This window comes from Trichogramma pretiosum, unplaced genomic scaffold (genome assembly GCF_000599845.2).
Source record: "Trichogramma pretiosum strain Unisexual culture from Peru unplaced genomic scaffold, Tpre_2.0 scaffold7, whole genome shotgun sequence".
NCBI classification, from domain to species: domain Eukaryota; kingdom Metazoa; phylum Arthropoda; class Insecta; order Hymenoptera; family Trichogrammatidae; genus Trichogramma; species Trichogramma pretiosum.
This window is the reverse complement of record NW_019641639.1, coordinates 1,609,848-1,636,214: the sequence shown is the minus strand read 5'-3', so window position 1 is coordinate 1,636,214 and position 26,367 is coordinate 1,609,848. Positions and strand designations below refer to the sequence as shown.

The following is a 26,367-nucleotide window of genomic DNA, read 5'->3' as shown; positions in this document are numbered from 1 at the left end:
CGGTGCCACGTACGCGTGGGAGGTCTTGCGAATAGATGAATAATAGAAAATACACGCGCGGATGCAGTGCCGAGCCACAAGTTCGAGAACTACTAACATGCATATAGGTGTAACGACGCGACAATTATAAAACAGACCGGCTATTATGAACGACCACGTCTCCCGCTGCCTTTTATATTCTCTTTGATATATCTCTGTGTTGCGCGAGACACTGTCCAATACCATAACTATACATATTCTACATACGTATATACGTACGTTCGAATTGTCATGCAATGTAATCACACGTATACACACGTGCGTATGTGTGTGTGTGTGCAACGTCTCCCAAGTGAGTGGGCGGAAGCAACAAAAAAAAAATCCATACATCGCAAGCTTAGCAACTACTATAAACGCGTACATTATGATTCTCGATTGTTCCGATTCCCCTTGACTTTTTCGCTCGTTCAATATTAAAGTTTATGAATCATACTTACCGAGCGTTTATTTTATTATTGCTACCTCGTCCGGCACGCGGAAAAATTGATCAAGAGATACGTCGCTGCAATTTTCGGCTGATATGCTCCTGCAGTTCTTTTATGTTTGCCGATTGCAGATAGATATACTGCACTTCCTGTTCTTATTTTATGTTTTATTTCAAGGATGTACTATAGCGATTTTTTGATTTTTATTAAAAAGAGGCGTTGTCTTGATCGATTTATTGTAAGTACACTGTAAACCAAAAAGTATTACTATTTCACGGCGAATTGTATGCTTTTTAGTTTTCAGTGTACAGAAATGTATTTGTGGATAAAATTTACAGCATGAAATCGAAGATATTAGATGTCAAAAATCAATAGTTAAACGTGTATGTTATCGCGCGGAATCGAAGATATCAATGTCCAAAATCAATCATTTTAGGGCAATACCACGAAATAGGCAGTTTTGGAATCGTAGTAAAAATTTGACTTACGAAGACTTTGATAAAAACCTGATAGAAGATGTATCATATTATATTATTGTTGATTTGAAGATTTGATATCATTAACCATGCAGTTGTTGAAAAATGTTGATGTAGAAACATTGCAAAAACAAAAATGTGAATTTTTCGCTTGAAAATATATTTTTCAAGCATTCTTGAATCATTTCAAATGAAAAACTCTTGCAATATCGCATTAAAATCGATTGTTCTCAATAAGTATACAAAAATTTCAAACAATGAATCTTAGTAATTCAATTTTTCATCCCATTAAGTATGAAGTCTATATTGAAAAGTAGAAAAAAAAAACAAGTCTGAGAATTTGTCAAAAAAAGCATATGAATTCTTCCAGATTTTTTCTAAACTATTTATACCCAGCTGGTACATCCTCGGTCGAGGATGTAAATTGACATTGAATGGAACGAATCATTTCCTCTCATGACTTTTATTAAAAATTCAAGTAATTTATATTGTATAAGGACAATTCTTCGATAAATTATTTCACAATAATTATACACTTACGCAAAAGAATCAAATTTTCATAGTAATTCTCATAATTATTTTCATAAATTTAAATCACCGGCTCATCGGTTCACGCGTTCCAATAACACTCATTAACCCGCGTACAAGTTAACTTTCAAAAATTTGTCAACAACAACATTAGCAGCCTACACAGAAGCGAGAAAATTGCGCGCGTCTATTACAGAAGGTCTCGATCGAGACGACAGTTGACTTTAAGCGAGATCACATGTTAGGCCAGGCTCGATCCGATCTGTGTACACCATCGACTTTCAATAAATTCAATTATTTTGATTCTCGCTTAATAGCCGATTCCATCCTCGTCCAAAAAAAAAACACCATGGCTGATCAACAAGAGCCGACCACCCCGGCTGAACTTGCCAAGGACGTGGCCAGCCTCACGATCGACGCCGATAACAAGGCCGAGCTGACCGCCGCCGCCGCCGCCACAACAGCACAGGTAAAAGTGTCATCATCGCCGCGCATTCATCGCGTGTGTATGGAAAACGAGATTACCGATTTTTTTTTTTTTTTTTTTTTTTTTGTAATTTTCCCATAGGACGAGGCCGTGATAGATCCCGTGACGCGGATGCAAGAGTGGAGAGACGAGATCCTCGCCAATCAGGGGTGGAAAGACCTGCAGGGCCCGGCGCTCAACGAGTGGGCAGCGAAACAGGCCGAAGTCATCACGAGCATCACCAGGAGCATGCTGAAAACTCGCCAGCCCAGGCAGCTGAAAGATCTGACCGTCAAGTGGCCAGAGAAGGAGCTCGATCCGGAACTCGAGGCGAGAAAGAATCTACGAATGGCGGAGCTCAAAGAGATCTGGAAAAGGGAGGACTCTTTGATGCCCGAGAGGTAAACGAGATAATTTTTTGTTGTTGTTGTTGTTAAGCGAACGATATTTTGATAAATTTATTTTATTCCAGGGACGAGAATCAAGAGGAATTCAAGTGGGATACAAACAGTATCGAGTATAAGAAAATTATGGATGCGAGACGCGAGTTCTTGCGGAAGAGTGATACGGAACGGTCGGAGGACCAAAGGTGATATGTTTTTTTTTTTTTCAACGATATAGAGTTTTGATCGTCATTGACTCGAATAAACTAAACTTTTGTGCGACCTTGTTTCCAGGAGGTTCCTCGAAGTGAAAGAGAAAGAGGACTTGGAAAGTAACGAAGCAGCGGGGTGAGCACTTTTCGGTATCATCATCCAAGTTCTTATCGCGATCGCGAGTAAAAATATTTACTTTTTTTTCTCCGCTCCGCTCTCTTATCGGACTCGGGGCTGGGGGCTTGAGGAAATTTTTCGAATTCGCGAATCGATAATAAAAAAAAAAATATTTCAATCAACGAACTTCGGGCTGTTTTAATGCTGCACGCCGCGCTGCTCGTGCCGCTACAATTTTTTTCTCTCTCGTCGCAATTAAAAATCGCCAACGAAGCGCAACGACGGGGCGTCGAGTGCATTGCACGACGCTCTATATATGCACACAACGCTTAAATTGCGAGCTCTAGATTTAGTCGAGTTTTCGAGCCCCGAGGTCATTGCCTTCGCGGGCGCACGATATAGAAGCTAAAATATATAACGTCGCCTGCACGGAGTCGAGTCCGAGAGTCGCCTCGGACAACACGCCGATGCGTACAAGCTTTATTTAAATGTCACAAGCGAAAAATCGCTCCGAAAATCGAGTTTCAGTATAGCGCCTGTAAATACCGCAACCCTATCGACCTCGCGTGTGTGTTTCTTGACTCCTCGAATTCAGACTCTCAGTTGCGCGCGGATCTCGGGCTTTATACGCTTACAAGGTGGCGCTTGTCGTCGTAAGACATCGTCCCAGAGTCAGAACCAACACATATATACATTTGTGTAGTATATACGCGTTCTCGTCTGCGTTCATAACCCGCGAAATAGACGGGACGAGTGTGTATATTCCCTACTACCCGCTATAATACTGTTTGTATACATAAAACTTGTTGGCGTGTATAAACAGAACGTAATCTCTCGCGTATATGTATAGTCCTTTCCGTAAAGGAGGTGAACAATTTTTTCTGTTCGCGTCGGTGCGTGTCGTCCGTCGTCGTTGTCATTGGAACTTTGCGCGTTTATGCAACAACCTTAATTCCTCTTCTGCGTGTGTGCCCGAGTGTTGAGAGTCGAGTTGAGAGTCGGAAATTCGAGAAATTTTTTGTTTGCGTAATGGCGTCGACTGCTGGTAAGTTTTTTTTTCGGGTTGTCTGTGCGTGTGCTTCCGTGTGTGTGTGCCTTTTTTTCTGCCAAAGAATGGGCATTAATTGTTTTTCCTTTGATTGAAAACAGAAACTCCCCCGTCGACGACGGACATCAATGCTGAAACCAACAACGCCGCCAATATTTTGCCGGAAGCCACACAAGTAAATATACCTTATAACCTTAAATACGTATATTTGTTGTAATCAAGCTCTCTAATCGATTGAAAAAAATTTATATTGTCGTTGCAGAAGGCCGCGACTGTGACAGAAGAACCGACTCCGGCACCAAAAAAGTCGCGCGTCGAAATACAATCCCTGCCAGCCAGACAGTACTTGGACCTGACCGTGGTACCGATATTATTGCAAGCGCTGTCCAGTTTGGCCAAAGAGAGACCACCGGATCCCATCAATTATTTGGCCTCGTATCTGTTGAAAAACAAAAGCCAGTACGAAGTCAGTGGAACTCCGTCGAATAATACTCAGTGATGATAGGATACCAAGAGTTGTCTGATTGTGCATATAAATAAATTTAAAAAAGAAACTTTGTGTGGCAGATCATATCTGTGTGTTCGTGTGAGAGTGTGTGTTCTTGCCTTTTGACAAAATTCGATTCGGTTCGTTAAGCTACGAGAGATGTGATTTTATAATCGAGCAATTTAACTAATTTTTTAATGCCCAAAGGCAATATCTCTTACTAATTCATGTATTGATATAAGTAGACATAAATAAATTTTGAAAAATTATTGAATTTATGCTCACGATTCTTTGTGTATCATGGGAAATGCATCATACTGTTTGTTGAAATATGTCATACACTTTTAATTACGACAATGATCGATTACACATTTTTATATTACAATATTTCATAGAATTTTTTAATTATTAAATAAAATATATTTATATATAACATCATCTGGACGCAATATCAATGATATCACAAATATTACAAAAGTTTTGGTTTGTCGACGTACTGCTTGCCATGATGAATGATGGTTGCAAATGTACCACCAACCATTGCACCCCAAAATAGCATGTAGAGAAGAATCTCTGTAGTGTACCTTGACGGCAATATCATATGAGCAATCAACATTGATGTAGCTACTAAAAGTACTAAGGGGAATGTAGCATATCGCCAGTTTCTCTCTGTTTCCAAAGGACATGTTACAGCTGCGCACTCTCCATCTCTTACTGTATATCTACCCAAAAATAGATTGATTGCATCCTGAAAAACATTTATAATGTTTTACTTAATGTCAATTACTATTGGAAATATTCTTTTTGTAATAATCATTACCTGACGAAAACCATCAGCAAAGTTATTTTTGTAGTATCTTGTGAGAGAATTGACACCGTCTTTCAATACACCATATTTAGTTCTTTTACCAGTTCTTGTGAAATCGGTTTTTAAAGCACTAGTTCCTGAGTATTGAGTACTTATTATATCAGCATTATCAGCCCAAATCTATAGTTAAAATATGATATAATTATAATTTATTTATATTTATATATAAAAATATTCAATAAAATCAAGATTAAATTTATTCTAAACTCATTGTCTTTAAATAAAAATAATCATTTGTTAAATAATTATAAAAAAACTGACCTGCTTAAATAAGTATTCAAAAGAAGGATGCTCATCCACATTTCTTGCAATTTCCAACTTGGATAAAGCATCTGAAAGAACTCTCTTTGCCAGCATACTTTGTACAACATTTGTTCTATCTAAACAATCGATACAGTTTGTTCGAAATACACCATCCTGAACTGAAACCAGAACACCATCTCTGGTTAAAAGGAAGTAACCCATTAATTCTTGATCTTGGGCAAGACGAGCCATTAAAATGTCTAGCCGATGCCATTGCATTTTACGACATTCTGCATGGAAATCAAAAGCTTCGTATCTTATGTTTTGATTTCTCAATTCTTGCACTGTTTCTTTATATGCTCTCTCTAAATTGGCTTCTGCTCCTTTTTGATCAATCAGATTGACTAGAATTTGCTTGCCATAGAGAAATATTTGACTTTCAAAATGCCTTGCAGCTGACACTAAATGATTTTCATTGGGTATCAAAGCAGGTTTGGGCTTTAATTTTAAATTAGGAGCTTGCTGCCAGTAAAGGGGAATGGAACCACGAGTTTGAACAAATGAGCTTTTACTGCCATTGGCTTCAATAATCTGTTCTGTTTCGACAAAATTTGCCACGTTGCCATTGGCATCAATTCCCCTGCAGAACAATCTTGTTCCTGCTCTTTGAATTGATCGTCTTGATACGATTCCCCAATTGAAGGAAATGCCATTGATAACAATAGTATTTAAAGATATGAAGCCATGAATAATAGGAAGGCAGAACTTTTGGAATTCAGATCTGCTTGACAATTCATGAAGTAAATGTGAGTTCCAGATAAATCTCGAGTCCGCTCTTTCATGCAGTGGACTCTGCAACAATCATTAATTTCTTAACAATTGCTATATACTAATTGAAATGCTTTAAAATTATTGATAAGTACCTGGAGGAAATCTGGTGTTGTATTATGAAGCCTCTGCATGGTATGACTCAAGTCGTACGTGTAACTAAAGTAAAAATGTGGCGTACTCAGCACCAGCTTGATCATGTCCAAGTACGACGAGTTGTGACGCTGCTGCTTCTCGTCCAGATGATACATGGATCTGGAGAACGGTATGACATTGGTGGACACGATCTTGTAGACGTCCTGATTGGCGATCGTTCCGACTTTCTGGGCATTGTCTATGACTATCAAGTACGGACAGGCGAGCAAGCGAACGATCCCGACGATTCCCCAGATCTTGCGTCGGCTCGCCGTTTGTGGAATTTGGCTTGGATTGGCAACTGCAATAATTGGTTACGATCAAAGGTCATCGGTTGACGTTCGCGTAAAAAAAGTGTTTTTTTTCCTTCGTAATTACCTTGGGAATGAATAGAGTGCGATACCCTATCAATGACCAGCAAAACTTTTGTTCTCACTGGCTCGATGTAAAACTTATCGGGTGTTGCGTATCTATCGAGGAAAAAAAGCGAGATTCATGTTTATTGTACACAGCCATTATTAACGTAAGAGATCCGAGTCATTCATTAATGTTCCTTAAATGTCTGCATGTTCTGCGTAAAAATACTCACAAATAAAGTTCATCGTAAACGTCGACGTTCGAAGCCATATTTTCTTCTTATAAGTACTATTTTTCCGTGAATCCACTCGATGTTTTATCACTAAAAAAAGAAATGCGTCTCGGCCGCAGATCAGTGGTTAAGAGAGTGAGAGAGAGAAGAGAGAGATGTCCAGTGGTTCTCGCGAATCCGCTCTGATCGATGAAACAAAACTCTTTTCTGCCTTATTTTGCTGAAGCCAACACTGCACCAAATGTTTCGTTGCAACTCTAATGACAATATTTTAATTTAACGAGACTCGTGTCAGACACAGCAGAAGCTACTACACATCCATGCACAGGAGGCCTCTTTTGACGCGCGTCGTGTATAACATACGCCCGCGTCGTACAACACGGAGCAAGTAAGTATCTACGTGTATTCCGCGTAGTAGCAGCAGCTAAGCAGGCAAGTTCTGCAGCGACGATGATGTCACTCCGCTATAGCGCAGCTCGTCGCACGCATATACACACCGACACTATCACAAACGCCTGCCGCATTAATAAGAGAGAGAGAGAGAGAGAGAGAGAGAGAGATTACGATTACGGAGTTGTAAGTACACCTTCTGCGGCTCGTGATATAACCAGTCATTAGATGTCACTTTCGAGTACAGGTATGTAATGGCATTACAATTTACAAACCAAGTTTTAGACTAGACCTTTATCTTAGAGCGCCCGCCAACGCGTATGAAGAATTTAAATCGCCGCAGTACAATCGATTCTATCTTATAACGCGACGTACGTGCGTGTCTCTTATACATCTGCTCTTAATTGGAAAATTAATTACCGTGAATTTTGATGAATTTAGAAAGTAAGCATTATTGATAACCTCAAGCCTAAAGTGACCCCCCCCCCTCCAACCACTCCGTTATTTGACTATGTAAAATAAAATAAAATCAACGCGTACTTATATACACGCATCGCAATTTTCGGAGTCGGATTTTTGCAAAGCGCGAAACTATCGACGGTTGGTAAAATCACCGCGGCAATTTATCCGTATGATACATTATATACGAATTATCGGGCTTTTAGCGCACGCACGAGTGGCCGCGTGTGCGTCATGAATTTATATACAAAAGTTCAACAATTCACGAGGGAGATGCTACCTACTCGGTTTATGATTTTTATTGGGCCCACACTTTTAGCTCTGTGTGTATCTTATTCATAGTCTAGTCCCGTACATTTCGACATGTGCGCTGCGTATAGAATTCAAAAGTAGTGGGTCAAACTCTTTCTCTTCGTTCAAAATACGTATAAATAGTACGTAAGAAAGAAAAAGGACAGTTACGGTAAGTCGAAAAAAGACAATAGAGTCGTTTTGTATACACGGGTAAAATTCGATACGCGATATAATTTATGAATACTCGTATATGTGAGCCAAGAGTCGCGATCGCGTGTCACCGAGCAATCCACTCTGATTTTTGAAATAATATAAATTATGAAAAAAAAGTACACGCGCGATCGATACACTTTTTTTCATTCCGTAATAATCGCACAAGGTGAAGAGTAAAAAACAGTCAACTCCATAATAGATGTGCGGGACAAGATCATCGTCACCTGCACATGTGTCTTTCGCTATCCTATACGTGTATTTGTGCAAAAACCGTGGCAAAGCATAGCTGCTGCTGCCGTTTATTATAAGGCTCGTATATATATAGGGGGCTTTCTCTCTTTTGCGCGATGCGTTGTATACAATAATAACACACGTACAAGTATATAGGAGTCTCTGTATATAAAAAAAGGTGTAATATAGAGGTGTTGCGCTCGCCTACGCAAGGAGCTCCGATCGACGAATGAGTTTAAGGCGAAAAAAAGTAAAAAGTAAAGAAAATAATAGATACGGCATCGCGCGCGCACGCGTAACGTTCTGAAGGTACCTATAATATCGATGCGCGATGTCCTCTGTGCTGTGCATGGCTCTGCAGTGCAAACTGCAAACACATCGTCGTGCACACGAATGTATAGATCGCTTATAGTTATATTCTTTTACTGCTATATGTATATATATCTTGCACGAGCAAGAGTAGCAGCAGCGGGTATATATAACGGCAGAGAGAAGTTAAGAGTAGGGGTAGATATATGTATATATGGCTATATAGCAATAATGGTACGACCTCGCTAGCGCGCGGCGCTTCTATGTAGCATTGCAGCCGCGATTCGCCGCGCAAGCTTGGCTTTGGCTCTGGCTCGAGTCTGGCTCTGACTCTCGTCGGGTCCGCACGCACGTATCGCGTCGTGTTAAAAGAGTTTGGAGTCGTGTGCAGCAGTGGCCGAGTCGTCGTCGTCGTCGTCGTGCACTCGGTGCATGTGTGCAGTGAGTGTGTGCGAGAACCTCGTGACTGTGTGTGTGCGTGTGTGCATGCGTGGTGCGGACACCCAAGTACATAGTGCCTTTGATATATATATATATATATATATATATATATATATAACACACACACAGGCGCACAAGAGAAGAAAATTCATATAACACACACACTCACACACACACAATTATTATAGATCCAATATATCTATACAGTATGTGTACCTAGAAGAGCCAGAGCAGAGCATACAACACAACACCGAGCAATCGTCGTCGTCGTCGTCGTCGTCGATGACGACGTCCATTATTGTGTTGCTGCGTCGCGTTGTAGTTTTATGGCACGGGCTACTGGTCGCAAGGAACGCATGTAAGTAATAAAAGAAAAGTTTGTTAGTCTTGAAGAAAGGCTGATGTTAACCCCTAGACGCGTCGTGTGTGCGAGTGTTTGCGTCTACCCACACAGAGACACACGATCGCAAGTGCAAAAGAAATAGATGATACTTCTCCCTCGTCGTCGTCCAAGTTGTATTTTATATATTGCGACTTATTAAAGTGTAGCTGCATACGTGTAGAAGTGAGAACGAAACTTTGTGTGCATTTTAGAATATACTAGTTGTAGCCTGTAGCTTTTCAATTTCGTCGTCGTCGTCGTCGTCGTCGTCGCCGTATCTCATCGTCGTGTGTGTGTCTCTGTGTGTGCGTGTATAATCTCATGGCTGCTGCTGTTGCTGCACGTTGTGTGTTACATGATTGAACGCGAGCTGCTGCTGCTATGCGCGTGTGTATATGTGTTGTTAGCTATATAATAGAGAGTGAATGAGCCTTTGCGCTATAATTGTTTCTCGTCGTCGTCGTCGTCGTCGTATTCGTCGTCGTTTGTGCGAATGTAATATTAGTCTCTATTGCATGCACCGTGTGTCTCTTATGTGTGTGTATGTGTGACTGTATGTGAATGTTGCCTGCGAAATCATCATCAACTCGACGTTCTCAACGTCGCCGTCGTCGTCGTCTTTCGTATTATACATAATCTTGCATATTATTCCCACATCGACTATGTATGCATGACAAGATAGATACAATACGAAGAAAAAACTGCAACTGCAAAAAGTGTAATAATAATAATAATAATAATGTAGGTATAAGCTATCCGATTCGATCTAGATAAACGTTTAATCGTTATGTGCTGCGTGAAAATTGGCAAAACTCTCGGACGTACGTCATCATTATGTACCTGCAACCCGTGCGCGCGCGATCGTTGTATCATGTGCTGCAGTTTTATTATTATATATCGCACTTGATAATGCATAACGCGCGCGCCTTAATGGTGGATATCATTATAATCATCGACGACGAGTAGAACAGCTGCAAAGCCAGCTAATCTACATATTCGTAGTTTACTGTATAAGACTTTGTGTCAGCAGCAAAAAAATAACAGTTCGAAAAAACACAAAGAGAACCAGCAGCAGCAGCAGAAGAGAGAGAGATAGATAGAGAGAGAGAGAGAGACCCAGTAGTGTAAAAGGTGCTCGTGTTACTTGTGTATATTATACGGTGTGCGTGTGTGTATGTGTGTGTTTGTACCACCGCGAGAGAGCTTTGTAATATACAGGCAAAATATACACATACACATATAGATACAGAGTGAGTGAGAGAGAGAGAGGAAGAGAGAGAAGCGAGAGAAAGAGACAGAGTGAAGCCAACAGTTAACTCTCGGCCCCGTTTTTCGCGATAAAGAAAACGCTCTCCCCGTGCTTCTCTCTCTTTCACTCGTGCGCGCGAGCTCTCCGTGTGACTGTGTATGTGTCTGTGTGCCTCTGCTCCAACCGAGAGTAAGTGTATTGCATACACACAGACAGACACAAGTCGAGTACGGATACATATATACGTAACACGAATACACACACAGACAGACAGACTTAGTACACTCACTCACGGGAGAAAGACTTCACTTCCACGGGAGAGAAAAAGTCAGCAGCCGCCAAGTTTACATGCTATTATCATTATCATTATTATTATGTATAATACAGACAGACAGACACAGACAGACGCAAACATTGTGTTTCGAGAGAGCCTATGTATTGGCCAAGGAGAGAGAAGCAGAAAAAAAACCCAAGTTAGCACGAAAATATACCCGCGTGCGAGTGCGAAAATTCGCATGCCCATAAGCGGGAGCGAGAGAGAGAAAGAGAGAGAGATGTATATGTTATTTCACTCTCTTTAACACTCGTATATCGCGCGCCAAGCGGGCGAGCGAAGGATAGGATACGTTGTTTATTGGTTTTTTTTTTAAAGACACCCGTGTACGAGCACGATGAAAAAAAAGTCGATATCGCGTGCTGCTGCTGCTCAAACCGATTCGAGTTTTCTATATCATCGCGCGCACACATGTGTCCATATCATTTTGCCTTTTATTTCATATACATGCGTGTTGCAGTAGTATCGATGAGTGCCAGCACACGAGTGAAAACGCACTTTGCGTTGTATCAACGCCGTATTATGTAGACTGCCTGCCACTCGGACGGCCTCGACATAGCAACGTATATAGCGACTCCGACTACTTTAATAATGTGCGTAACATCATTCATGCGAGGCAGGCGTAATATAGAGAATTTGCGCGTATAGAGATTGATGTTGGTGACGCGATAACGCGCACGACTACGACGATCGCGATGAGCAGCGAATTTCAGCAGCGGACGACGCAGTCTCCATAATAGTTTAGTTTGTTCGCGCGCGACGCTGGAGTTCGAAGGTATTACCTCTATATACGCGTTCCGGAAAAAGGCAGACTTTCGAAAGCCAAAAAAAAAAGAAAGAAAAAGTAACGAAGGAAAAAAAGAACGGCGTGCGAACTGTGCTGCGCGAGTCGAGCGAGTGTTGTTGTGTATACACATGTGCAATCGTACCTCGCTCGTCGCGTATCTATAAAATGCGGTGGTGTATATACAGAGTGCTGACTGATTGCGAGTGAAACACTATCTCGGCGGCGCGGTTGGTGCTTATGTGTATATATGTAGGTATAAGCAGTGTTGTGCCATGCGACGACGACGATAGATCGTCAGTCGGTCGGTCGCTGCTCGTCGGTGTGTTGTTAGTTGAACATTTGCGTATTGTACACGCACGTGCGTGTGTGTGCTGTGCCGTGTCGTCGTGTATGAGAAAGAATCGCGTCGCGCGCGTGCGGTTCTTTCGTTGCTTCTCCCATCGTCGATAGAGCTCGGATTACAAATCTTGATAAATATTATTTACTCGTTTATAATACGAGAGATCTCGTAAGACGCGCGATATTTTAATGTCGATTGGCATTCAATTTATACCGATCCGCTGTAATTTTTTTTTCTGCATTTCGTTTTTCGCAGATTGAACGAGCGCAGCTCGCTCTCGCCGACTGCTAGCAGGAGAAAGAAAAAGCGCCCAGCAACAACAACGGGGAGGGAGTATATAGAGCCGTCGTCGTCGTCATTGCACACTGCTGGAAAAACACTGCTCGTCCTAGAGCAGCGACACACGATCTACCCAATGTTTTCGGTAGATTCAAGCGATACCGCATCGATAGCGCAGTTATAGTGAAGAGCCCCCAAGGAGTGCAGCAATTTTCTTATTGAAATCTCACTGAACGCAGCAAGAAGATGGCAGAGGTCGATCCCGAGACTCTGCTCGAGTGGCTGAGTATAGGCCAAGGGGACGAGAGGGACATGCAGCTCATCGCGTTGGAACAGCTGTGCATGCTGCTGCTCATGTCCGACAACGTTGATCGTTGTTTCGAAAGGTACGTTAAATGACCGAACCCGAGATTTTATGCTCGATTCCATGTACGAATGATGAATGTGAAAATTCTCCTCACAAACAGTTGTCCTCCGAGAACGTTTTTGCCAGCGCTGTGCAGGATATTTTTGGATAAAGAGGCACCGGACAACGTATTGGAGGTAACTGCCCGAGCCATAACGTACTATCTCGACGTCTCGGCCGAATGCACAAGAAGAATCGTCGCTATGGAGGGCGCCATCAAGGCCATATGCAGTCGACTCGCGTTGGCGGGTCTGGACTCGAGGGCCAGCCGTGATCTTGCCGAGCAATGCATAAAGGTACATGCGTCAAAATGAGCGACGAACAATGACATCTTAAATTTAGATTCCGATTGCGATCCTGATGCGTAGAAAACCTCCGTACGATGCACTTGCGTCAAGTAAACGTGCGAGTGCGAGTCTCTCGTACTGCCAAAAGCAATTCTATATTAATCTGCCGCCGGTCGCGGAAGAAATCTCTGCCGAGTTCAGTTCCAAAGCTTTGTGTGTCGCTCGATTCAGCGAACGTGTCTCGACAGGCTCGCACGCGCGCGCGCTCTCGGCTGCAGTTTTAAAGTTATGTAGACTCTTTTTTGGCACACACGTGTGAGTCACAACACACGCTACACGCACACAGTCAGAGTATACCCTGTGACTCAGAAGTACTTTCCAGATCTTCTTTTTTACCTCGTTGCGTTTTAACTTTATTGCGTGTTTATATTTAACAATACGTATATATTTCTTGTAGATTAACATACGGATCGCATTCGCGAAATATAAAGATTATATAAAAAGATATTTACATGCGCCTCCGCGGAGAGGCTTGAATATTCATGACGCGCAAGCCAGCGGACGGGTATCCGATAATTAGATTTTGTTTTTCAATTTTATTTTTGCGCTCCTCTGTTTATCGAGCACACGTGCGCAATATAATTTATACCTTACGATGTCACGAGTTGCACGTTTTCGCTTTTCTCGTTAAAACAGTAATTTTCAATTTTAATTATCTGCGAATTTCGTTAAAGACAAAATTCGATGAGCGCCAACAGCTGCAGCAGCAACGCGATGATGATGGTTCGTCAACGTTTACAATCTATATCGCCATCGAATTTCTATCGGCGAGAGAAAAGTTCCCGTTTCTCGCGTAGCGCGCACGCAGCCTCATCCATAATTCAATGGAAAAGAAAAAAAAGAAAAAAAATTCCGCATTATTCCAACGAGTCTATTAACTCTACCCGCGGCGCGATTACAATCGCGTATATACTACCTTACACGCGGTGGCGAGCAAGTAGTAGAGAAAAGCAAACATTAATTGGTCTGCCTCTAAATAATTTTTCTAATCTTCCCCCCGCTCTCGCTGTTATCGATCGCAGGTACTGGAATTGGTCTGCGCACGGGAGGCCGGAGCCGTCTTCGAAGCCGGGGGCTTGTCGTCGTCCCTGCAGTTCATCCGCGAGCACGGCGCCCAGGTGCACCGCGACACCCTGCACTCGGCGATGGCGGTGGTGTCTCGGCTCTGCGGCAAGGTCGAGCCGCAGGACAAATCGCTGCCCGACTGCGTCGAGGCACTGTCGACCCTGCTGCGTCACGAGGACGCCCACGTGGCGGACGGCGCGCTGCGCTGCTTCGCCTCGCTGGCCGACAGGTTTTCCAGGCGCGGTACCGATCCCGCGCCCCTGGCCAGCAACGGACTGGTCTCCGAATTGCTGTACAGGTGAGTGAGAGAGAGAGAGAGAGAGTTATAATATTATATAGTCACGCGCGCGCATACTCGTGCATAATCAATGTCGGATTATCGATTTTCAAGTTATACATGAAAATAATATGCAAATCCACCTGTCAAACCTTTTCAAGATCACCCACCACCTCCCACCTCTCGTTCGCGCACACCTACCTCTCCCTCCCTCATTATCCGAGTACTCCATTATTGTTTTCGTGCGTGACCTCATCGTACAATGCAATGAAATGAATTTTTGTCGTTTCAGATTGTCGAACGCCGCAGGACCCATATCGTCGGTGAACACGACCGGCAACCTGAAAACACCATCCACACCGGGTGTCACGTCGTCCACGGTGCCGGCGACCGAGGCCAAATCCTGCGCCTCCGTGTCGACCATCATCAGTCTGCTATCGACCCTGTGTCGCGGCTCCGCGTCCATCACTCACGACCTGCTTCGATCCGGACTGCCCGACGCCATCGAGAAGGCCCTGAAGGGCGACGAGCGATGCGCGCTCGATTCCATGCGCCTGGTCGATCTGCTCTTTGTTTTGCTGTTCGAGGGCAGATCCGCGCTGGGGCGCACGAACGCGAGCAGCGCCTCGGGTCCCCTGCTGCCTCGATTGCGCCGACTGGACAGCGTCGGCGAGAAGACTCATCGTCAGTTGATAGATTGCATACGCTCGAAGGACACCGATGCCCTGATAGAGGCCATAGAGTCGGGCGGGGTCGAGGTCAACTTCATGGACGACGTTGGCCAAACGCTGTTGAACTGGGCGTCGGCGTTCGGTACCCAGGAAATGGTAGAGTTCCTCTGTGATAAAGGCGCCGATGTGAACAAAGGCCAGCGCTCGTCGAGCCTGCACTACGCCGCCTGCTTCGGTCGGCCGGCGATAGCCAAAGTGCTGCTGCGCCACGGCGCGAATCCCGATCTGCGCGACGAGGACGGCAAAACTCCTCTGGACAAGGCTCGCGAGCGCATAGACGAGGGCCACCGCGAGGTGGCGGCGATTCTCCAGTCGCCCGGGGAATGGATGCTGCTCCCGGCAGGCAACAGTCCCGACGAGCGCAACAAGCTCGAGGCCAACGACGTTAAAGAATTCACCGAGCCCAAGGGCGATCCGGAAATGGCCCCGGTATACCTGAAACGACTGCTACCGGTGTTTTGCGCCACCTTCCAGTCGACCATGCTGCCGAGCGTGCGCAAGTCCAGTCTGAATCTCATTCGCAAGATGGTGCACTACATTCAACCGGAATTATTAGCAGAAACTTGCGGCGCCAATGTAACCAACGGCTGCGGCGCTATGCTCGTCGAGGTCATAGCCAATGTACTGGACAACGAGGTAAGCGTCATGCCCCCAGGACATTCTCCCTGTCATTTTTGTTCTTTAGTAAACGTTGTTGAGAGAATCAAAGTGAAAACTTGTTTAGTAGTTGCTTTATTGGCACGAATTTTATTTTTTATATGTCACCGCTGCTGATGTGCTCGGTTCTCTAGGAGGGACTACATGAAAAAAAATGTCTTTTTGTTTTCAAAAAAGCACCGCGATATCTACTCAATTTTTACCTAGCTGCAGGCAGTCTGTGTTATATAATTTATATTTATGAGAAAGTGGTGTGTTTGATGATTATTAAAAGATTTATTATTCTGATGAAACTAAAAAAAAAAAAACAAAAAAAAATGACTTGACTTATTCCCGCGCGAATGTGCTCTTTTTCTTTTCTCTTCTCGGCAGGAATACGATATAAAAGCGAGCTCCCCATGGTCGATGATGCCGTCAACATCACCGTGTGCGCCTCCGCCACCCTGTTATCTCAATAGCTTTATCGGCCCGAAAATGCCGATTGCCTCCTCGCGCATCAAGTCCATTTCCCAGTACTACATACTCGCCAATAAGACGGTAACGTCTTCGTCCCAGATTTTATTTCTTCTTTTACAAATTAATTTATAATTTTATGGTATTATTACGAATTATTGTTTATGTTATTACTATTTTTTAATTATTATTATTATTATGTACATTTTTTAACTTAATTGCGCTCTATTGTTGACATAATTTTTTGATTTTACTTGTTTACCTTGTATTTGACATTACATTATACTATTGATACTACTGTATATTCTTTAACCAACTGCTAACTTGAACAGACTTCCATTTTTGATCTCATTACACTTACTATTATATTTTTGACATTTGCATTATTATTATTATATATCTACTTGCTTTCTCGAATTCTAGAGGAACGAGCCGTTAATGTTATAATCAGATTGAGATCTTGTTGCTACTACTTTGATTTTTTTTGTTATGCTGCGTATTATACCATATATATGCCACAGCTGCCACTACTGAGTTATATACCATTTGACCACCACCGTCACTTGCAACCCATATATATCTCTCTTTTTCTTTGTACTTATGCGTGATGATTTTTCTATCGAGTGTACTTAACTCTCCACCGTATCGTTTTTCTCTCTCTCTTACGCTCCTCAAGACATTTTTTGTTTTCTCATATGGTTATACCTGCCATTTTTGCCGTCTGCGTAAATAATATGAAAAGTATACGCATTGAGAAAAGAAAATATTGCTAAAAAACAGCTTGTCGCTAAAATCCACATTTTGAGAAAAAGTCGTACATGTACATATCTTTTTTGACATGTATAATTGTGTATGTAATACACCCTTTTTCATAGCATTGATCCATTAAATTATTAGGTGCATATTATAATATTCCTCATGTATAAAGGATCAGACGCGATCCTGTTAATATTATTATCTTTTTAACTATCCTTATAATTTCACGTAAACACTATTCGTCAAAAATTCATGTCTAATAAAAAGAATGACCATCAGTACACACAAGAGTATTATTTATTGATGTCGTTTCTATTCTAGATTTTTTGCTTACGACTGCATATTACCTAAAATTTTAGAAAAACAATTAAACTCGAAGCAATAAAAATCTTTTTCTGTGCAACAGGAGGATGAGGATGGACACTTGGTAGTTCTACAGATGATCCAAGACTTAATGGCCAAAGGAAAGGACGAGTTTTTGGAGCATTTCGCTCGGCTGGGCGTCTTCTCCAAAGTCAGTTCTCTGGCTGGCCCGCAAGAATCCACGCAGGATCAGAACAACGAAGCGAGCGGAAATTCGAATGCTCAGCAACAAACGCAACAGCAGCAGCAGCCGCAAACAGCCGGTGGCGGCGGTGACGAGCAAAAAATGGAAGATGCCAAAGAATTGCAGATAGGAAAGGCTTACCACTGGCGCGACTGGTGCATCTGCCGGGGTCGCGACTGCCTTTACGTCTGGTCGGACGCCGCCGCGCTCGAGCTGTCGAACGGCAGCAACGGCTGGTTTAGATTCATCCTGGATGGCAAGCTGGCTACCATGTACTCGAGCGGCAGTCCCGAGGGTGGCACCGATACCACAGGTGCGTTTGTTGCACATCACGAGTTGATCGCGATTGATTCTGTTTTGTAGTGTAGTAGTAGTAGTAGTAGAAAACTTTTTATTATTCTTTTTTTGTCTCTTTCTCTTTATCTTACTCGTATCATTTGTGTCGTGGTCTGTCCTGTCTATCGTTCGCATTCACATCATCCCAACGTCATTTTTTTGATTAACTTTCGCTCTTAGCCGCCACTTTTTACCTCACCATTTTTTACACTTACAATTACGTGGAAAGAGGGTAATCATGATGTAACTCATTTTTTTTACTAAATGTGTCTACAGGCAAGGGAGGTCGTAATACCGAGTCCCTCACCACCGAAGGTTGGTACCATCGATTTCTCAGTGGTCTGTTTGTATATCTATTTGTTGTGTATGTTAATAACAAAACAAAAATTAGTAGTTTGAAAATTGTTATCATCGTTCCCATCAAAATCATCAAGTTCTTTTTAATGTTTTTCATTTTAATAATAAAAAAAAGAAAAAGAAGTTCATAAAAAGTATATTAACGCTGTTCAAACTTCAGTAAAATAATAACATCAAAACATAAATATGCAAAACAGACGTATTCTAATTTTTTATATCAGCTCGCCAGCTGATATTATATCAAAATATATTATATCCAGAGAATCGGGGCGAATTTTTGGAGAAGCTGCAGCGCGCCCGTAGCCAAGTGAAACCGAACTCCGTGAGCCAACCCATACTATCGAGACCGGGTTCCACCAGGCTCGTCATTGGAAATTGGGCACTGTCGAGCAAGAAGGACGGCGAACTGTGCATTTTGAACAGCGACGGACAGCAGCAAGCGACGATATTGCGCGAGGATCTGCCGGGATTCATTTTTGAATCGAATCGTGGAACAAAACACTCGTTTACGGCTGAGACGAGCTTAGGTAAACATTCGCGTCGTGTTAATTTATCTGAGTAATATACTCGATTCAATAATCATTCATTTTTCTTCAGGTCCTGAATTTGCTGCTGGCTGGGCCGGTAAACGAGGTAAGCGCCTACGCTCAAAGATGGAGGCCATCAAGCAGAAGGTCAAAACTCAAGCTCAAGAAATCTACGAATCCCACTTCAAAGCCGCGCAAGCACAGCCACGCGGCGTTGTAGCCAAACTCGCGGACATCGTCATACAGATCGACAAGGCTTGTCACAAGCAATCGCAGCAGCCGAGCAGTCGGGAATGGCGCACAATACTGCAGGGTGCCTTGGACGAGCTCAAACTGCTGCTCAACGAGGACGGCAAGGTTTCGGCTTACGAGCTGCACTCCAGTGGCCTGATCAGAGCTCTGCTGGGCCTGCTCGCGGCTCCATCGAACGCGCAGCATCTCTCGCCTCGCATGAACAAGCACAGACTGCAGCGAGTCGCCGTTTTCAAGAGCAGCTTTCAGTCGCATAACTCGTCCAAGGGAGATAACTTCGCCAAGGTTCTGGTGCAGAAGCTCGTTTCGGTACTGGAATCCATAGAAAAGTTGCCGGTATATCTCTACGATACGCCCGGTTCCGGCTCAGGTTTGCAAATCCTCACGAGACGTTTGAGATTCCAATTGGAGAAAGCTGCGAGCGAAAGTGCACTTATCGACAGGAGTGGTCGAAATTTAAAAATGGAGCCACTCAGTACGGTACAGCAACTAGAGAATCATTTGTTAAAGATGGTCGCCAAACAATGGCACGATCACGAAAGGTCTACCTTTACTTTTGTTAAAAAATTGAAAGAAGGAAAGAAGTTTACGTTTAAGTATCAACACGACTTTGATCAGAATGGACTTATTTACTGGATTGGAACAAACGCCAAGTGAGTAATGTTTCATTATTTAATATTTTGATAAATTGTTCTTGACAAACTTATAAATATCTATTACTTCACAGCACATGTTCCGAGTGGGTGAACCCCGGACAATACGGCCTCGTAGTGGTAACATCAAGCGATGGACGCAATTTACCTTATGGTCATTTGGAAGATATACTCAGCAGAGACCCGTCCGCTATGAATTGTCATACCAACGACGACAAAAGAGCCTGGTTCTCTATCGATTTGGGAGTATGGATCGTTCCGAATTCCTATACACTGAGACACGCCCGAGGTTACGGAAAAAGCGCTCTCAGAAATTGGATGCTCCAGGCCTCGAGAGACGGTATCAATTGGTCGACGCTCTATACCCACGTAGACGATTGTTCGCTGAACGAGCCCGGCAGCACGGCCACGTGGATGATCGACTCGACGTCGGTCGGCGACGAGGAGGGCGCCCAGGGCTGGCGCCACTTGAGATTACAACAGACCGGCAAAAACGCATCGGGTCAGACGCACTATCTGTCCGTGTCAGGCTTCGAGGTCTACGGCGAGGTCACCGGCGTCTGCGAGGACTTGGGTCGCGCCGCCAAGGAAGCCGAGGCGTCTGTGCGGAGACAGAGGCGTCTAATCCGATCTCAAGTTTTGAGACACCTGGTGGCTGGAGCGAGGGTCGCCCGCGGTCTCGACTGGAAGTGGCGCGACCAGGACGGCGTGCCACCCGGCGACGGTACGGTGACCGGCGAGCTGCACAACGGCTGGATCGACGTCACCTGGGACAACGGCTGCTCCAACTCCTACCGTATGGGTGCCGAGGGAAAGTACGATCTCAAACTGGTGTCGACGGCCAACGAGCAGGGAGGAGACGCGTCGAAAACGTCGAGCAAGAACGGCAGCAGCGGCGTGCTCACCGGTAGAAAGTCCAACAGCACACCGAGTCTGCCCGACTTTTGCACCGATGGAACCGTGCGCTGCTCCGTGGCCTCGACCGATCAGGCCGCCAGTGCCGACAATCTCGCAGCCAAGCAGGCCGCCGAGTCCATTGCGGAGAGCGTTCTGTCGGTCGCACGAGCCGAGGCCGTCGTCGCGGTCACCGGTGAGAGCGGCGTCAACTCGACCGGAGAGTACTCCGTGGTGCTACACCAGCGACCCGAAACCATGACGGTGTCCACGGACTTGGCTACGATTGTCGAGAGCTTGACGCTGAACAACGACAGCACGCAGCAGCAATCGGCTGCCTCTGGCCACAGCAATGGCAATGGCAATAGCAATAAAACATCCTTCAGCTCTAAGCCAATTTTATCAGCCATTCGAGCTGGAAACAAGGTAAATTCGCAACAACACTTTAAAATGTATGATAATTTCCATTCTGATTCTGACGTCCCGTTTTTCGTTTTACAATGTTGCAGCCTTCTTCAAATAGTCTGTTTGGTCTGGAAGCTGCCGACGTATTGGATCGTATGCGCGAGGGAGCCGACCGATTGCGAAACAACACCAACAGTTTTCTAAGCGGTGAGTTACTAGGCCTAGTACCAGTTCGAATAAGTGTGTCTGGCGATACCGACGATCAAAATTCCATGAGAATCAGACCGGCACCGAGAAGTCACGTAGCGACTAATGTGCCTACCATTAATACCTCAGCTGATCTCACTGGTCAGGAAGGTAAATCATCGTCGATTTTTTACCGACTATATCCACAGGTTCAGCACAATTGTAACAATCAGTACGTGACTAAAACAAAAATGTCATTTCATTCGTTGATTAACAACGACTTGTTAATAAAAATTCAGTCAGTACTGGACCTGAGTATTGTCAGCAACTAATCGCATTGACGACCCTTCGTAACTCATTATTGTCATGAATGTCTGTAGGCTCGAAGGACTGTTGTCCTCGAGACAAAGACGCGAGCTCATCGCAACAACAACAGCAACAACAGCATCAACAACAGCAGCAACAACAACAACAACCACAACAACCACAACAACAACAACAACAACAACAACAACAACAGCAACAACAGCAACAGAACCCAACTACGGGTGGATGTCCTGTCGTTGTAACAACAAATCCCATGTCTGTGTCTGTACCGAATCTTGCGTGCAGTGATGCTACTAATAATACGATCGAGCCAGTCGCTGCCTCCGGCTTATTAGAAACATTTGCCGCGATGGCTCGAAGGCGAACATTGGGTTAGTCACTTGTTAACCTGAGTGCTAGCTATCATTAGTCATTAAAAAAACATCTTAGTTATTTAAGAAACTTCATGGCTCTTAATTCTCTCGCGTATTCAAATAAAAATATATCTTTGCAGGACCAGCTGGTAGTCAGCATATCACATCGAACGCCTTACCTGCCTCTAATTTACGTGGTTCAAATGCAGTCTCGAGTCTGGTTCGTCTAGCTCTCAGTTCAAACTTCCCGAGTGGATTGCTCGGTACGGCCCAAAGCTATCCCAGCTTGAACAGCAGTCAAATTCCGGGTGCGACCAATTGTTCAGGAGCCGGCGGTGGTAGTCTTGGACAACCGCTAACTAGTCTTTCCTTGACTAGCACCAGCAGCGACAGTGAACTGGTAATGGCACAATGAATTTTTTAAAATGCAAAACTAGGGGAAAAGAAAGATTTACCTACATTGATATGTTTACCAATACTAGGTGAGCTTGGAAGAATTTTTGGAAGCATGTGGAGAGGCTGCTGGTGTCGGCGGTGCTCGCGTTGGCGCAACACTTTTGACCGAACTGGAAGACGACGAGGATGGCGTTTTAGCCGAAGAAGAGGATGACAACGATGAAAACGACGAACAGGAAGTCGATGATGATGAAGAGAATGAAGAGGAAGGTGGAGACGAGGCCGATTATCAAGATGTTATGGTCAGCCGAAATCTTCTGTCAGCCTTTATGGATGATGAGGCAGCACCTCCCAGTACCAAGCGGCGAGCTTGGGACGATGAATTCGTATTGAAACGTCAATTCTCAGCTCTTATTCCAGCTTTCGATCCTAGACCCGGTCGAACTAATGTTAATCAGGTAATTTTTTATTTTCGCTTGACTTATTGTTTTCTGATAAATGGGTACATTAAATTTTACGAATTCTCAATTCATTTCATTTCAGACCACTGATTTAGAGATACCACCCCCTGGAAGCGACGCGAAAGCCACAGCCCATGTAGGAACGACCCCCACTAGCGGACCAAAATTATCCCTGTTTTTGAAAGGTCCTGGCCTACCGGGAATACCCGACGTCGAGATACCTTTGAACGATCCTACCGCGAGCATATTCCAAGCGGTGCAGCAGCTCATGCAGCTCACCGAGCTGGGTAGCAAGCAAGAAAAATTACGAAGAATTTGGGAACCAATTTACACCATCATCTACAAAGAGGCGAAGGACGACGAAGATTCGTCGGGTCGTGCAACACCAATCGTAAATTTCTATCCGCGAAACGCGAATCAAAACGCGAACGCCTGCACGGTCGAGGACGTTTTGCAGCTATTGCGTCACGTCTACGTGCTCGGCACGAGTTCACACAGCAATAATTTGAACAACAGTCGTACGATGCATTATCTCGAAGAGAATCACGTCGACAACACCTGGGTGCATCCGGACGACTTCACGTCGAAGAAGATCACAAACAAGATAGCGCAGCAGATTCAAGATCCTTTGGCGCTGGCCGCCGGCGCGTTGCCCACTTGGTGCGAGGAACTGGCCAGAAGTTGCCCGTTCCTATTGCCGTTCGAGACTCGGCGACTCTACTTCAACTGCACGGCTTTTGGAGCGTCGCGCTCGATCGTCTGGCTGCAGACTCAGCGCGACGCTGTACTGGAGCGTCAACGTGCACCTGGTCTAAGTCCGCGACGCGACGACGTCCACGAATTTAGGGTAGGCAGATTGAAGCACGAGCGCGTGAGTGTGCCGCGAGGCGATAAACTACTGGACTGGGCCGAACAAGTGCTGAAGATTCACGCGAATCGCAAGAGCATCCTCGAAGTGGAATTCGTCGGCGAAGAGGGCACGGGTCTCGGACCGACTCTCGAGTTCTTCGCTCTGGTCGCTGCCGAGCTTCAGCGCAAAGATCTGGGTCTGTGGTTGTGCGACGACGAAGACCCGAATCTCGACAACGACCTGCAGCAGGCCGACGACCACACGAACGACCGAGCGAGAGCCGTCGGTTTTTACGTGTCACGGCCGTCGGGCTTGTTCCCAGCACCTCTGCCCCAAAACAGCGAGGCTTGTGAACGTTCCTGCCGATTCTATTGGTTCCTCGGCGTTTTCCTTGCAAAAGTACTACAAGATAATCGTCTCGTTGATCTACCACTCTCGAGGCCTTTCCTAAAACTCATGTGTCGCGGCGACATAGCCAACAACGTGAACGAGCGTATTGGTCTGACAACCTCCAGCGTAGCTACTCAAGAAAGTATATCTTCCAGCATGGCTAGCAGTTTCATCTCGGAAGACGGAGATCAAGACGACAGCAAAGAACAATTCGAATTGGAACCGGCCCCGTGGTACAATGGTATCCTTGATATCGATGATTTGGTCGTAGTAGATCCAGTCAGAGGCCGATTCTTGAAGGAAATCCAGTCTCTGGTCTCCAAACGCGAAAGAGCTCTGTCCGAGGGCGGACACTCGCCGGCCGGGGATGATAGCTTTTTGGGAGAGACGCTCTATATCTCTCATCCGTCTGGGGCATCGGTGCCCATCGAAGATTTAGCTTTAACAATGACATACTCGCCTAGTTCAAAGATTTACCAGTACGATTACGTCGAATTGAAGGAGGGTGGCTCAGACATTGCCGTAACGATTGAAAATGCCAAGGAGTATACGGAACTCACGATGAACTATTGCTTCGATCGCGGAATAACGCGACAATTAGAGGCCTTTAGAGCGGGCTTCTCTAAAGTCTTCCCAATGGAAAAATTATATGCTTTTAGTCCCGAAGAAATTAGAGCTATGCTTTGTGGCGAGCAAAACCCACAATGGACGCGAGACGACTTGCTTAATTATACTGAACCAAAATTAGGTTATACCAGAGAAAGGTGCGTTATCTTTTATTTGTTACTCTTAAAAATTCAACTTCCAAGACTCGTTATGAAATAATTTATTGCTCTATATTACAGCCCTGGATTCCAAAGATTCATTAATGTCCTGTTGTCACTCACTGGACAAGAACGAAAGGCTTTCCTACAATTTGCCACCGGTTGCTCAGCTCTGCCACCCGGTGGATTATGCAATTTGCATCCTAGACTGACAGTTGTAAGAAAAGTTGATGCAGGATCGGGTGGTTATCCATCAGTCAACACCTGTGTACATTATTTAAAATTACCCGAATATCCGACTGAAGATATTCTTAAGGAAAGACTACTTGCGGCGACTCGAGAAAGAGGTTTTCATCTTAATTAAAAACATTATATCGTGCAAAACATTTATTATTTCAACAATAATATAAGTGCTAAATGATGATTTTGTATATCTACGGAAAAAATTAGGTAATAATTGCGTGAATCATGATAAAAATAATTTTCTGAAAATGTATGGTTTTTGCGTGTGTATAAGGTGATTACACGAACGTTTCAAAATAATTCTAAGTTTAATTTTTATCGGTCAATATTGAGTGATTCCACACTGAAAAGATGTAATACCTGTTGTACATGTATGCATGTGTGTATGTTGGCCCATTTACAGCATTAGGCTGTAGGTGATTTTTCTACGCTTTCGGGTTATAAAATTAACCGCGAATTTCGTCCGTAAAAATACTGACATAGTCGATTTTTGTAATATATGAAATGCTGACAAGCGCGTATACACATCCTTCACTCTCTGCTAATTATTAGTTTACCTATTATATTTTAAAAATACATTAGAATACGTTAATTTGAAATTTTTCAATTTCATGATTTTTGAAGCTTTATAATATTTACGATTGAAACAAACTATGTGGTTAGAGTTAAGTAATAAACATCACAAAGATTTAGTTAAATTAACCAGGTTACCAAATCAATTTTTTTGTTCTTATTGAATTTTACATGAATTTCGTTGAGCCTGAGATTATAATAAATATTTATTGAAGTCTTTTGAAAGTGTAAACGTTTTGGATGTCGCCAAAAAATAGGAGTATATCTTAGAAACTGAATCATATTGACAATTGATACTCCTAATATTTAAATAAAAATAGAATATTTGTATGTCTGTGAAGAAATTCAATCGACAAAAGTTTGAATACTTGCTTCAAGAATGTCAAAAAATAAAGTAGGTACGTTTAAAATGTGATGATGAACATAATATAATTGATGTATGCGCGAATAGAGAGTGAAAATCCCCTTAACAATATCAGATTTAAAAAAGTAAGTAGTTGCTAATTAAAAGCGATGTAAATTATATTACGAATAATGGATAATATAATAATATTGTTGTATGAAGTTTTGGGAAAGTAAAAAAAAAAAATTAATTATAATGTGTTGTA

At 43.7% G+C, this 26,367-nt stretch overlaps 3 protein-coding genes across 14 annotated transcripts; 2 read left to right on the top strand and 1 right to left on the bottom strand.

Annotated features, from left to right (window-relative positions):
* The first annotated feature begins 1,653 nt into the window (after nt 1-1,653).
* On the top strand, nt 1,654-4,033 carry LOC106657028. The gene is made up of 6 exons (XM_014378276.2): nt 1,654-1,937; nt 2,037-2,335; nt 2,407-2,523; nt 2,612-2,665; nt 3,797-3,870; nt 3,958-4,033. Exons 1-5 carry the CDS (start codon nt 1,707-1,709, stop codon nt 3,828-3,830), a joined length of 735 nt encoding a protein of 244 aa, XP_014233762.1. The 5' UTR covers nt 1,654-1,706; the 3' UTR covers nt 3,831-3,870; nt 3,958-4,033.
* A 330-nt stretch (nt 4,034-4,363) lies between these two features.
* Nucleotides 4,364-7,452, bottom strand: LOC106657027 (phosphatidylinositide phosphatase SAC1). The gene is made up of 6 exons (XM_014378275.2): nt 6,846-7,452; nt 6,635-6,726; nt 6,217-6,557; nt 5,312-6,145; nt 5,003-5,170; nt 4,364-4,930 (listed from the first exon to the last, which is right to left on the bottom strand). Exons 1-6 carry the CDS (start codon nt 6,881-6,883, stop codon nt 4,652-4,654), a joined length of 1,752 nt encoding a protein of 583 aa, XP_014233761.1. The 5' UTR covers nt 6,884-7,452; the 3' UTR covers nt 4,364-4,651.
* A 1,605-nt stretch (nt 7,453-9,057) lies between these two features.
* On the top strand, nt 9,058-26,349 carry LOC106657023 (E3 ubiquitin-protein ligase HECTD1). 12 transcript variants are annotated; one of them, XM_014378257.2, is made up of 17 exons: nt 9,059-9,540; nt 12,530-12,939; nt 13,021-13,255; nt 14,329-14,669; nt 14,941-16,015; nt 16,409-16,573; nt 17,652-18,105; nt 18,405-18,443; nt 18,746-19,012; nt 19,083-19,917; nt 19,992-21,237; nt 21,321-21,573; nt 21,783-22,100; nt 22,223-22,482; nt 22,565-22,936; nt 23,022-24,943; nt 25,025-26,349. In XM_014378257.2, the coding sequence occupies exons 2-17, from the start codon at nt 12,800-12,802 to the stop codon at nt 25,305-25,307; spliced, it is 8,205 nt and encodes a 2,734-aa protein (XP_014233743.1). In that variant the 5' UTR covers nt 9,059-9,540; nt 12,530-12,799; the 3' UTR covers nt 25,308-26,349. The 12 variants fall into 12 exon arrangements, with proteins under 12 accessions (XP_014233755.1, XP_014233743.1, XP_014233751.1 ...); XM_014378269.2 differs by lacking the exons at nt 18,405-18,443; nt 25,025-26,349 and having other exon boundaries at nt 9,058-9,540; nt 18,707-19,012; nt 23,022-23,677; nt 23,728-23,876; XM_014378265.2 differs by lacking the exon at nt 16,409-16,573.
* The last annotated feature ends 18 nt before the right edge of the window (nt 26,350-26,367 follow it).